The 13,478-nt window shown below is 42.4% G+C and overlaps 1 protein-coding gene across 3 annotated transcripts in view; it reads left to right on the plus strand.

Moving 5' to 3' along the window:
• The first annotated feature begins 246 nt into the window (after window positions 1–246).
• Window positions 247–13,478, plus strand: part of RGS7BP (regulator of G protein signaling 7 binding protein) — a 105,047-nt gene continuing 91,815 nt past the window's right edge. The window contains exons 1-2 of one of the 3 annotated variants that reach the window (XM_070476746.1): window positions 247–1,117; window positions 2,042–2,208. In XM_070476746.1, the coding sequence (XP_070332847.1) occupies window positions 953–1,117; window positions 2,042–2,208 (332 nt within the window). In that variant the 5' untranslated portion in view covers window positions 247–952. Of the gene's footprint in view, window positions 1,118–1,360; window positions 1,453–2,041; window positions 2,209–13,478 lie in introns of those variants that run through there. The other 2 variants (XM_020897935.2, XM_070476745.1) reach the window with 2 other exon arrangements.

Consider the following 13,478-nt stretch of genomic DNA (forward strand, 5'->3'; position numbering starts at 1 on the left):
AGAAACCTCACTTCCTCGTCGTCGGGCTCTGCTCATCTGTGGCCCCAGAACGTCTCTGCCGGTGAGGGCCTCAAGCCCACACTGGTTGATCTGGAATCCGGGTTTAGGTCCCAGCATGTGGCAATGTGCTCCACTCTGATGACACTTTTCGCTTCTAATAATAGAGCCGATGAAGTAATATTGCAATTGATGTTCCCGGGGATTTGATTGGATAAGTGCATAAGCCCTGGAGGGGGAAGGGGGTTGTATGGACGGATCACATTAGTATTCCCATCCTATCGATGCGCCGGGCCGCGAACCACGTCAGCCGGACTGATTCCCTGCGTCTGCCAGTCCCGCCACGGATTCATTTGGGATCCTCAAACAGGCGAGCCCCGTGGAGACGAGGGATCAAGACAGCGGATTAGAACCAATTGCCTGCCTCGGGGACAGCCAGCCCTTCCAGGCCTGGTGACTGGGGAGGGAGGGGAGCGCCGCCGCCGTGGGAAGACACCCGAAGCTAGAGCGACACTCTCCCCGCTGCACCCCCACCCCCTGCCCCCCTCCACCTGGCAGCGCAGGCTTTTTGAAAACTGTCCATCTGAATGGAAACTCGGAACCGCCGGGCGGCGCGTTCCTTCTCGCCCAGCCTTGCGATCCATGCCGAGCGGAAAGCGGTGCGAGCCCGCACCAGCGCCCAGCTCCCGGGACAGGGCCGGCAGTGTTGCTGAGCTGAACTTGACCGAGCCCCTTTCTCGCTGCTAGTGGGAGCGATGCTGCACGGCACAGCCAGCGCTTCCCCGGCTCTCCTTCAAGCTGAAGGTTACCCACCCGCGCAGCCAGCCCCAATCCTGTGAGCGCCGCGCCTCGGGTCCCAGCTCCGGCTGCTCGGCGGCGGCTCGCAGGGCAACGACCGGGCCGCCCGCGCCGGGGCGCACTGCACCAGCGGCTTCGGCTTGGTGGATGTGTATGCATGAGTTCTGCACCGAATGGGCGCAAAAAGCGCCCCAGCCGGTCCACCCGCTCCTCAATCTTCCAGATCAGCAAGCCCCCGCTGCAGAGCGGGGACTGGGAGCGCAGGGGCAGCGGCTCCGAGAGCGCCCACAAAAGCCAACGAGCCCTGGACGACTGCAAGATGGTAGGTGGAAAATGCGTCTCCTTTTTTTTCCTTTCTTTTTTTTTCTTTTCCCTTTGGAGATGTGGGGGAATCGCGTCCGTTCATCGTTCGCCTAAGTGCCAGCCACTCCGCCACCCTCATCTCCTCCATGCCGATCACGTGCACATGCACTATTTTTAAATCTGCAGTCCCCCAGATTCGGGGTGACACCTGGTCGTCATGGACCCGCCAAGAAGTGCTACGGAGAGAGTCTTGGGGTCAGCGGTTGTAGGTCATCCTTCTAACCCCTCCGAGAATGGCAGATACGAAAGACTCGGTGAACTGGCTGGCTCACCAGGGAGGGAGGGGTTAGGAAGGTAAGAGTGCTGAATTGTGGGGAGACAGGAGCAAACAGACCCAAACAGGACGCACAGGGCGCTGCGGTGGGGACGAAGGTTCCAGCGCAGAGGCTGTGGCGGGTCTTCCTGTCCGACACCAGAGCCCGAACTGTTCGTTCAGTGGTCTGGCAGGAAGTGAACGGATTGCCTAATACAACCCACCTTTGGCCTTTTGAAATCCGCAGGCCAATTCAAATTCACATCCCAGCTGTAGTAGAGGGGAACATTGTAGCGAGAGTTGCCAGCATCACTCTCCGGTGACCTGGGAGTGGCATGGTAGCTCTCCAAATATGCTCTCGATCGTCAGAAACTTGAGTCTGAACGGATGGGAGCAAGTAGGTCTGGAAATAGAACTTCCATGGCCAGACTTAGGGATGAAAAATAAACACTTGCCTTGGACAAAGAGAACTTAACAATCTTTGTGTCCCAATCTTTAAACACTCTGTAGGCTCTTTAGCAGGAGATTTAAGGTGGCTCAGGGGTCAGTGAAAGCCTCTGTTTAGGTAGGAAAAAATAGCAAACTTTTTGGTTATAAATGTCTTATGAAAGAAACTTGCTTCTTTTCCAGCTTGTGCAAGAGTTCAACACACAAGTGGCCCTGTACCGAGAATTGGTCATTTCCATTGGGGACGTCTCGGTCAGCTGCCCCTCTCTCCGGGCGGAAATGCACAAGACAAGAACCAAAGGCTGTGAAATGGCCCGCCAGGCACACCAAAAACTTGCTGCCATCTCGGGGTAGGAGCCTCTTGGTGTTATTTGGTAATTCATGTATATGAAGTGTGAATCCTGGCACACAGTGGATATTTAGAGTGATCAAAGCCTCAGAGATGATCGCTGCAAATGTGAGGTTTTCATCAATTACCCTGAGATCAGGATTGTCTAGAGAGCGATGAACAAACTATAGGCCAAATTATAATCCAAAAGTTGTGTGATTTTTGTTTATATGTTGAATATTTGGGTCATTAAGTGTCTTTTTTTTCTCAAAATTAACTTTTAAGTATGCTGGCCACATTTTGGAATTTGAGGCTTAAGATGTTTTTGCACGAAAGTGAAGTTAAATCATCATGCCTCAAGATTATTTTGTCATCTGCTACTAAACATGTACTGCACAAAAATCTTTGCTAAATCCCAGATTTACTAATCTATTTATACCATGAGTCAAATTCTTATTATACCATTTAAATTAAGATCCCTAAAATAAAGTCTTGGATATAAATTACTCTCTTCACTGTAGTGTATGAAAGGGAAGTTTGAACTGGAGGAAAACTTTTTCAAGATTGGGGAAATTCACAAATTTAACTAAATATAAGCTGCTTATCATCCCTTCCCCAATTATTTTTAATTCTTTTTATCACATTTATGGATTCTCATGCCTATTTTAGGTGATAAGGCAGTGAGTGAAAACTTCTCTCCTGAGACCCCACTCACTTCCTCCTGATCTCTCAATAGTGGGAGAAAATTTAATTGTGGATTCTATTAACAGTTCCTATTTCAGATAAGTACAAAGAGCAAGGAAACACAGGAATCTTTATGCAGGTACATTGATTTTAGTGTTTGATTCAGTCTGGATTTAGCCTTTATATATTTGTCTTTATGTATGATTATATCACAGTAGAAGTTCTGGTTAGACTTTTGTGATAATGTTGTAGATTGATCACTTATAGGAATTATATCCAATTTACTTTTTTGAAAGACTCATTTTATCTTTAGTGCCATTAATATATATAGTGACAGTTATCGGTATATAAAGATTAGAAAGCTGTATGTCACCTCTCTTAATAACTAGTTTACATTGACAACTAGTTTATATTTTATATGATGAAAAATGATACACTCTACTAATCTCCTTGAAGTGAGAGACATATAAAATGCTACAAACCTATTTTATTTAGTAGAAGTATTGAAAATTATTGTCCTTTTCTGTTTTGTCTGTTATACTATACTTAACAAGAAGTGAATCTGGGAGTGAATCTAAGTGTTTAAGGATTTGGGGGAGGAAATGCAGCTGTGAAAAGTATCAGAGAAAAAGAGAGAAAAACAATCAGAAACACAAAAGGGAATCATGGTGGATTAAAATATATAAAGAAACAATGGTTCAGAGAAAAAAAACAGGTTTAGAAGAGAGAATTTTATGCTCAGAGCTAAAGAATTGCGTATTTGTAAACTCTGTGTCTAACAGTTTATGGCAAGTTTATATCCAGAATTCCTTTGAGCTTGACCTCAAATTGAGAACATGTTCTAATCAGACAAGATGTACTGGAGAAATGAACAAGGAGGTCAATTAAGTCTATTCTGCTACACATGTGAAATTCAGTTTCTTCTAAAGGTTTAGGAAAGAAAGAGTCTGCAACTATTGGACACCAGTTAAGTTTTGAGGATTTGAGGTGAATTTTATTAATTCAGGGAATTATAGCCTTTCACTACTTGCTTACATGTTATTTGAGGAATGTTACTGGGGGCAGGTTTATAAGGATTCGTGGGAAAACAGGTTGTTCTTAGAGCCTTGTGAAAGTAAGGTCAGCTCTATTGAATGTTCTGGTGTAGAATTTGAAACATTTTCCTCCTTAAAATAATGAGATACAGTGTAACCTTTCTGAAAAATGACAGTAAGATAATTGAGGAAAATCCCTTAAGCCCATCACCATCTGGACCCCATTAATGAAGGATGTGATTCCCCTGGGTGGAATTCTGTTCCTGATTGCTGGTTATGCAGGCTCTCATTTCAGGCTTCCTGTGAAGGTCGGTAGGGAGGCTGAAAGATTCACTTTACAATTGGATGCAGGGGTAAGAAAAGCAATGATTCCTGGGGAATGTAGACAGAGAGACTAGATTTCTTGAGTGCCCATTGTCTGCTGGTACAATCCATTTAATTGACAGAATAATCCTCTGAGGGAAGGATTAGTATCTTTATTCGACAAATTAGTTTTAGGGAGATTGAGCAAATTGCCCAGTCACACAACTAAAAAGTGGTACTTTAATCTGGCCCCAGGTTTGCATGCTTCTGAAAGCCATAATCTTTCCTCCATATAATGCTGCCATTCAAAAAGATGTCAGGTAGAAAGGAACGAAGTACTAAGACATGCTCAAGAGATGAACTTCCAAAAGAGTACATAAAATGAAAGAAGCCAGTCACAAAATACCACATATTATATGATTCCGTTTAAGTGAAATGCTCATAGAAAGCAAATCTATAAGAAACAGAAAGTAGATTAGTGGTTGCCCAGGGTGGAACAGAGAGTAAGTGCAAATGAGTTTAAGGTATCTTTGGGAGTGATGGAAATGATCCAAATTTGAATTAGGGTGATAGTTGTCAACTGTATGTTTTCTGAAAATTAATGACTTGCACACTTAACAATGAGTGAATTTTATGGTATGTAAAGGATACCTCAGTGAGTGTTTTTAAAAAGATGTGATCACTGTTACCATGATCAACACTTGCCTTTCATTGGGTTTATTCTTTTCAACATGTGTAGCCTTTAGTGAAAGGGATATGAGCTACAGAGATGGGACAAAGTAAAGCTTGGCTCTCCATGCATGCATCAAGATGCCTGCCTGATAGTGATCATCTAAGCACCAATTTGTTGCTCTGGGGAGGGATACAGGTGGGGGAAAGGCAGGACTTGAAGGAGTAAATGAATTAAATCATATCTTACCAACACAGACCCCTCCTTTCCTCTCTACCACCTGGTTTTGGGGCCAGAAGAAGAAGATAGGGTGGAGAGTGGACAGGATGAAAAGAAGAGGCAAGATAAATAGGGAGGGAGAGAATTAGAATTAAGCCACACTGGTAGCCCATGGCGTTGCAAGAACCCCAGTTTTACCATCCCTAAGGTCTTTGACATTTCACTGTCTCTGAATTTACAATTTATTTTACAATGGATGATGCATCATCATATTGAACAGCAGCATCTTTTCTTTCTTATTGGTACATAAAGCGGTGTTTCTTAAAATGGATGATGTCTAAATTTAATAAAATATAGTTTGGGTTAAAAGTTAAAAAAAAAAATTAAGTCACAAATGCTATATCGCTTTTATCCCTGACCAATTGAAATCCTCAAGGAATGGTGACCACAAGAGAAGAAGACTCAGATTGTGGTTCTCACTAGCTGGCCCTGGGTAAGCAGGCCTTCTTCACAGATACAAGGCAAACCCTTTCTCAAACTGTATTTAGATCAGCAGACGTTTGGGTACAGACTTTTCTTTCTTTACTGTACCTTCGCCATGCTGATCTCCTCCTAAGTGTTAAAGCTGAGAGGGTCACGGCTTGGTGTTTCTGTGTATGTGTGAGTGTGTGCATGCATGTATGCACATGTGCACACATCAGGGGTAGCTGGCTTTCTGGGCCCTGTCTCCTTGAACTTCCTTCCAAAAATGACTTCTGAGACACCTTTGAAGAATCCCTAGGGCTCCATGGTACAGAGAATACTGAGTTAGCAAAATATCCTCCCTTTATATTTGCGGAATCTGAGTTTTGGAGGATTTAAAGTGACTTTAGAAGCAACTTGGTCAAGTGTATATGAGGATTTTATAGTCAGGCAGACCTGCGCTGAATACCATATTTGCTGACCTTGATGGAATTACTTAACTCTCTGAATCGCAGTTCCCTCATCTGTAAACTGGTTGTCATGCTCACTCCTGGGTTAGTTGCGAGGACTTAGGGAGCCAGCTGGGTGGTGCCTACCCTGGCAGTGGCACTCTGCCCTTCCCAGGTTGCTCTAAGGCTGCAACCCAGGTCTCCTGCTCCCTGGTCTAGTGTCTGTTCCACCAACCACATCATCTCCTGAGAGTGAAGACAGAAGAGCACGAGCTAGGAGGACCACAAGAGACAATTCCTCTGGCAAACCCTCTAGCTGATGCTATGGCTGGTGGGTTGGCGTTAGGAGTCCTTGTCCTATATGCTTCTATGGTGTCTATGTCGCTCTGGGTCTTCACACCATGACCTGCTGTTAGTGACTGCTGATGAGAGTGAAAGCGAGGTTTGAGCACGCTACTATGAAAGGCAGTATAGCTGTCATAGGAAAGAGCACTGACTCTAAATCAGATTGTGTGATTAGTCACTCAGCCATGCCCAACTGTTTGCAACCCCATGGACTGTAGCCTGCCAGGCTCCTCTGTCCATGGGGATTCTCTAGGCAAGAATACTGGAGTGGATTGCCATGCCCTCCTCCAGGGGATCTTCCCGACCCATGGATCGAACCCAGATCTCCTGCATTGCAGGCTGATTCTTTACTATCTGAGCCTGGATAAAATCCTTGCTTCGCTACTTACTAGGGATACATGCGAACTGATAGGCCAGTTGCTTCATAGGGTGGTAAATGGTTGTCTGGTGTGGTGGCTAACTACATAGACTTTGGAGCGAGACTGCCATTGTTCAAATCTCAGCTTTACTACTCACAAATAGTGTGACCTTGGGCAAAGATATTGTCTCTCTGACTCAATTTCTTAATCAGCAAAATAGGGCTGATGAATAATGGGACCAAATCATACAGTATTCTGAGGACTGAGGAAAGTAACATATATCAAACACTTAGAAGACTGCCTAATATCCAGCATGCTAGTATTAAGTTCATATTAGTGTTAATGTAATTATTAACAAAACATTTAAAATTCAGGTGGTCAGATACATTTATATAAAAAATATGTATCCATCAAATAGTTTTCAAATAAATATTTCAGCTGGAATAAATTTTTGTTTACCTTGGCTTCTTACTTTATGTTCTGAAAAGCTTGCTAGGCTGAAATTTCCCAGATGGTTATTGAAAGACCTCTTCTTTAATATGTTAAAAACACTATAGAGATGTGAAGGTTCAAAAGTAGTTAGGTTTAAGATTATTTTCTCCATATAAATCAACCTAGATTCTTCATAAATCATAATATTTACAAAATCTTTTAGCCTAACTCTTGTATAAGCTATGTGACATTGGACGAGGCTGTTAAATTCTCTGTACACCTCAAAAATTGAATTGAATGATTTCTGAGTCGTCTGGCTTTATCATTCTAGTGTTCTATGTTAATTCATGTAGAATCACATAGATTTTCTTTACAGAACTGAGCTATTAAAAAAAAAAAAAAGCACATGCCAGAAGTTTGATGATTGAATTCGAGAAATAATTTGTTAGGATGCGAACACACTGTGATCACAAGGAGAATCTTAATCTCCTAATGGCTTCTGGGAACAATATAATGAATATCCTAGGGGTCCATATCCACAGATTTCAGGTTTTTCCCTTCAGCAGTTATTTTCCTGACCAGCCAGGCCTGTTTTTCTCCTTGTATCTCTCCTCATGTCTTTTCTTCTTCTTTTTTTGGTCTATTTTAGTTGTGTTTGATTCTTGTTTGACTTTCCTGCTCTATTTTTCCAGTCTCTCTGTGTGTGTCCATTTCCTGTCTTGTTTGCTAGGATACTGAAATGGGAGAGGGAGAATACAGAACTGCAGCTTAGTCAGGGTGCTTCCTTTCAGCACTTTGCCTGAGGGCGCAGCCATTACGTGGGGTGAAGGAGAGCGGAAGGAGTGTTTGGTGAGAAAGCGGAAGAGGTGTTTGGTGACTATGGAGGCAGCTCACTCAGCTTTCTTTGATCCACATTATAGAGGCGGCCTGGGGTGTAGTAAAAGAAGCCTCGTCGGCAGGCGTGCCAGATCACCCACACTGTCCTTTATGTTTTCTTATTACAGATGTTTGGGTTTTAAATTTTTAACTCTCACTGGTCAGATAGTGAAAGGTGAGTTATATCTGCACCAAAAGAATATGCTATCCATCTAAGATAATGACAGTTCAGTGTTAGTTTTCTAGGACTCTAGTAACAAAGTACCACAACCTGAGTAGCTTGAACTATGGAAAGTTCTTTTCTCACAGGACTGGAGGCCCGAAATCAAGGCAAGGCTACTGTCCTGTGAAGACTGTTTCTTTGTCTAGCTTCTAGTGGTTTGCTGGCAATCTTTGGTGTTTCTTGGCTTATTGAAGTATCCCTACCTTCAACTCCACACGATCTTCTCTGTGTGTATGTACGTGTGTCCAGATTTTCCTGTTTATAAGACATCAGTAACACTGGATTTGGGGCCCACTCTACTGTACTAGTATGGCCTCATGCTAACTTTACTAATTGTACCTGCACCAACGTATTTCCAAATAAGGTCACATTCTGAGATCCTGGGTGACAGGATTTCAACGTGTGAATTTGGGAGGAGGGTGCGGACTCAGAAGGGTAATTCAATCCACCGCAAATTTCCTTCCCCCATCTGCAGTAGAATACATACTTTGGGTTGTTTTGCCTGGTGGGGATGGAGTTTTGCCCAACACTATCTGCAAAGATCGTAGAGGACAGAGGAACCTGGTGTGCTGCAGTCCATGGGGTCACAAAGAGTCGGATCCAACTTAGTGACTGAACAACAACAACAATCTGCATGCTTTCTCAACACTTTTGCACTTCCCAGCACCCAGTGTTTTATCATTTGCAAGACTGCAGCTCATATTGGGGTGGGATTTGTGACCATGAAATAGAATGATATTAGTATAAAATGGAGGTATGTGTTCACAAAGAATTCCCAGTATGGCTAACACTTTGCTCTAACCAATTTAATTACTACTGTCTGAAGGTGGAGCAAAATCAACGGCAGGAAAGAATATTAGGGGAAAGTAGTAATTAATACATCGAATATTAGGCACCTGCCAGTCCACATATAGGATGCTCACTTTCTCTGGTCTGCGTGGCTGGGAGTAGGTGGTGGTCCTCAGTGGTACTGACACTGTACTCAGGAGCAAGTGACGAAGGACCGACTCACACCAAATTAAAGACGAGTGTTGTTCTTATTAACCAAACTAAGTGTGATAGGGAATCTAGACACATGTCTTCCATTGCCTGTTGAGGGTTAGCCTTTTGATTTTTAAACAGACCTAATGACTTTTACCTTGTTAAAGCTTTCTAATAGATGTTTCAACTTAGAGAGAAAGTTAAATCTAAAACAAACTTTAGGAAAACTCCTCATCACTTTATTATTTATTCTGTGAAGTACATGAGAGCAAGGCTGTGTTTAATTCATGTTTATACCTGGTGCCAAGCTTATGAGGAAATGTGCATCTTATTTGTTCATTAAGTTTACTTGGTAGTTTTAAATCTATTCTTAAAAGACATTGTGTCATAAACTTCAATTTAAAAGTCAACTAAAATTTAATAAGAGGGAAAAAACTGTGTCTTGATACACACTTTCGGGGAAAAAATGAGCAAATACATTAGCTTACATTTTATATTTCTATTATATTTGACTTTATTTTTTCTGATTTGTAAACCATAAAACCAATACGTTGGTTTTTTAAATGAGAAGACTTGAAGAACACACTTAAGATCAATTTCTGAGGCATAGATGTTCATTCTTATAAGAAATTAGTGGGCACTGTGTATTTTAGAATTACTCAGAAGGTAATCATGTTTCAGGTTATTTGACAAATATCATCCTAACATCTATTTGGTGACTTTACGTTGAGTAGTTAAAAAACCATTTTCTATTGAGAAAATTCTTTAAACAGCCCTTTGAAAGTTTAGATGTGTCTCATCCAAAAAGATACTTATATAAAGCAAACTCTGGAGCAGTAACTAAACCACCAGGCAGTTCTTTTATTTCCTCTGCTCTAGAAGACGTGACTTTAAAGAAAAAAAAAAGTGAAAACTTCCTGAAAAACATTTAATTGCTTGTCTATATACATATATGACTTCCCTGGTGGCTCAGATGGCAAAGCGTCTTTTTGCAATGCAGGAGACCTGGGTTCGATCCCTGGGTTGGGAAGATCTCCTAGAGAAGGAAATGGCAACCCACTCCAGTATTCTTGCCTGGAAAATCCCATGGACGGAGGAGCCTGGTAGGCTACAGACCATGGGGTCTCAAAGAGTCGAACATGACGGAGTGACTTCCTGTGTATACATATATACACATATGTATATTGCTTGTTCATACACATATTATATATACTTATAAATAAATACTAAAATTTATGAAATAGATTCCTGTTAGGATAATGTGTCTAAGCCTTTAAAAAGAAGTGCTGCTTTAGCAAATAATATTTCCAATCCAATGGAAAACTCTAGTTACAATAGGTTAACAAAAATCAACTTAACATTTGCAGGTGTAGATAAATAGTAAGCTAAAAATTTACAGCTATTTAACTGAGTTTGAGCCAAAGCTGGAGGGGGGGCGGGGAGTGGTTTGGAAATGCAGACTAACTCAGAAGGCATCAAACCCCTAGCATATTCTTCAGTTACTAAAAATAAGTATCTCAAAGTCTCCCACAGTCTTATTCTGTCAGTTACTAAGTCCTGTGGTGTTTTATCTTTTCCAACATCTACTGTATCTCTTTTTGCCCCATTTCTGTGGCCACCCACGTAGTTCAGAATCATGTCCCCTCAGGCCATCAACTATTCCAGTTGGTCTCCTCACCATTAGCCTCTCACCTCTCCTTTTCAGTCTCTCACTAGATCCAGACTAATCCCGCTAAAACTCTCCTCTGATCTTGTCACTTCTTTGCTTTAAAACTTTCAAAGATGTGCCATTGCCTAAAGCAGTGTTTCTTCAAATGGGATCCATGCCTTAACCTGTCTCAGAATCATGTGGGGTGCCCTCGGACTGACAGAACCAAGTCCTAAGGAATGAGGCCTGGAAATCCAGCTTTTTTAACAAGCAGCCCCCCACCCCCCAGGAGATTCTTGAACATGCTGAAAATAAGGCCTGTCAGCCTAAAGCGGTGATTCTCAACCTGGTCTGCACACTATCGTCACCTGGGAAACTTTAAAAAATTGCTGATGCTTGAATTCCATCCCTAGAGTTTCTGATTTAGATGATCTGGGAGGCAGCCTAGGCATTGGGATATTTTTTAAAGCTCCCTGTGTGAGCATTTGTGTAAAAAGTGGATTACATTTGGCTACACTGAACACAAAAATTCAAAGTAGCAGTGGCTTAAAGACACCAGGGTTTACTCTGTCGCAGAAAAGAAGCCCTAGAAGGGCCAGTTTAGAACTGGTATGAGGGCTTACAAGCGAGCATTTCTGCTGCCCGTTGTTTATGGCTTCCATCAGCTTCACTTTATGATGTGAGATGACGACAGGAGCACCAGCCATGAGTCCCAGTTCCAGACCAGAAGGAAGGTTAAAGGTGAAAGGCCACTTCCCAGCTACTGCTAAGTCACTTCAGTTGTGTCCAACTCTGTGCGACCCCATCCCTGGGATTCTCCAGCCAAGAACACTGGAGTGGGTTGCCATTTCCTTCTCCAATGCATAAAAGTGAAAAGTGAAAGTGAAGTCGCTCAGTCATGTCTGACTCTTCGCGACACCGTGGACTGCAGCCTACCAGGCTCCTCCGTCCATGGGATTTTCCAGGCAAGAGTACTGGAGTACTTCCCAGCTGGGTCCTCTCTTTTTAAGCAGACCCAAACAGAACTTCCTCCAGAACTGCAACATGTGGCCACATCTCACTGTGAGGGAGACAAGGAAAAATATTCTCTTATCCCTGCCACCTTACATAAAAGGAGGACTTTAACACTAAGGAAAGAGAGAGAGCAAATGTGGGGAAACAACACATGACCTCTGTCCCCAGTCTGAATTCCTGGACTTAACTTTTTACCATTTAACTTGTAAACACTTTGCTTACTCACGCTAGTCTGCTTTTTGGTCCTTAACGGTGTGTAGCGTGATGGCCCCATTCGATCAAGTCTGCTTCTATGGTTTCTAGATGAAAAAGCCCATTCCATCTTTTAAAAGAAATAACTTACTCTCCTAAACGTCAAGGTCTTACTTGCAGTCTCATTGTCTGCCATGCTCCTTGCACAGAAATTCAGAGCGCATCGGAGGGTCCCAAAGTAAATAAGAATATTTTTTCTGCCTTTAAATGGACCCACGAAAAAGATTAAAGGTTCAGAAACCACTTGGGAGGACAGGAAGTTAGGCAAGGTGCCTTTGAAAGGGCTTGAGTATAATTTGCACACAGCAGGATGTGAAATAGGATAGGGCCTACAAGGAGGATAAGTAGTGGCATTCAAGAAATCAATTTTTAAAAATCTACCAGAAATGGAGTGGGATTAAAAAAAAATAGATCTAAACTTTTTAAAAATGTATTCTTAATTGGAGGATCATTGCTTTACAATATTGTGTTCGTTTCTGCTGCACAAGACAGGGATCAGCTATAAGTAAACATATATCCTCCCACTCTTGAGCCTCCCCCACCCTCATCCCAGCATTTTAGGTCAACACAGAGCTCTGAGCTGAGTTCCCTGTGCTAGACAGCTGCTTCTCGCCAGCTCTTTTACACATGGTCGTGTATATATGTCTCAATTCATCCTACCTTCTAAACTTTATTTTAAATCAAAGAAAAAAATTCCATCAAGGAGCTAAAATCTGATGAGCTATATTAGGAATAAAAGGTAAGGAGGCAGGGTTTTCTGGATATGGATATAAGCTTCAAGATAATCTATGATCAACATTGTGAGTTCATTAAGAGAGACTGAACTTAAAACTCATTATCTCATGTAAACAGCGTTATATACAGCAGTTAGGACATAAATGGTATTTAACCCATAATTTCCTAAACTATAAGCCTATTCAACACATGTGACAGTATCTTTGGTGAGGAAACATATTCATTTCCAACTCTGGAAGTCATCTTCCTTTCTAGGGACCTATTCATAGAGCATCCATATGCCACGTGCTTTTCTAGGTGCCAGAAACACAGCAGTTCTGAAAAAATAGAGAAGGTCCCTGCATTCATGGTAGAGATGATTAAGAAGAGCTATAGTCTAAAATTTGTGTCCCCCCAAGATTTACTATGTTGAAATTCTAATGCCCAATGTGATGACACTGGTAGGTGGGTCCTCGGGAGATACTGAAGCCATAGAATGAGCCCTCATGTATGGGATTAGTGTGCTAACAAAAAAAGGCTCCAGAAATATCCCTCACCCCTTCCACCAGTAAGAACCCAGAGAGAGGGCACTGGCTATGAGCCAGGAAGAAGGCTCTCACCAAACAG

This window comes from Odocoileus virginianus, chromosome 14 (genome assembly GCF_023699985.2).
Source record: "Odocoileus virginianus isolate 20LAN1187 ecotype Illinois chromosome 14, Ovbor_1.2, whole genome shotgun sequence".
In the NCBI taxonomy this organism is placed as follows: Eukaryota; Metazoa; Chordata; class Mammalia; order Artiodactyla; family Cervidae; genus Odocoileus; species Odocoileus virginianus.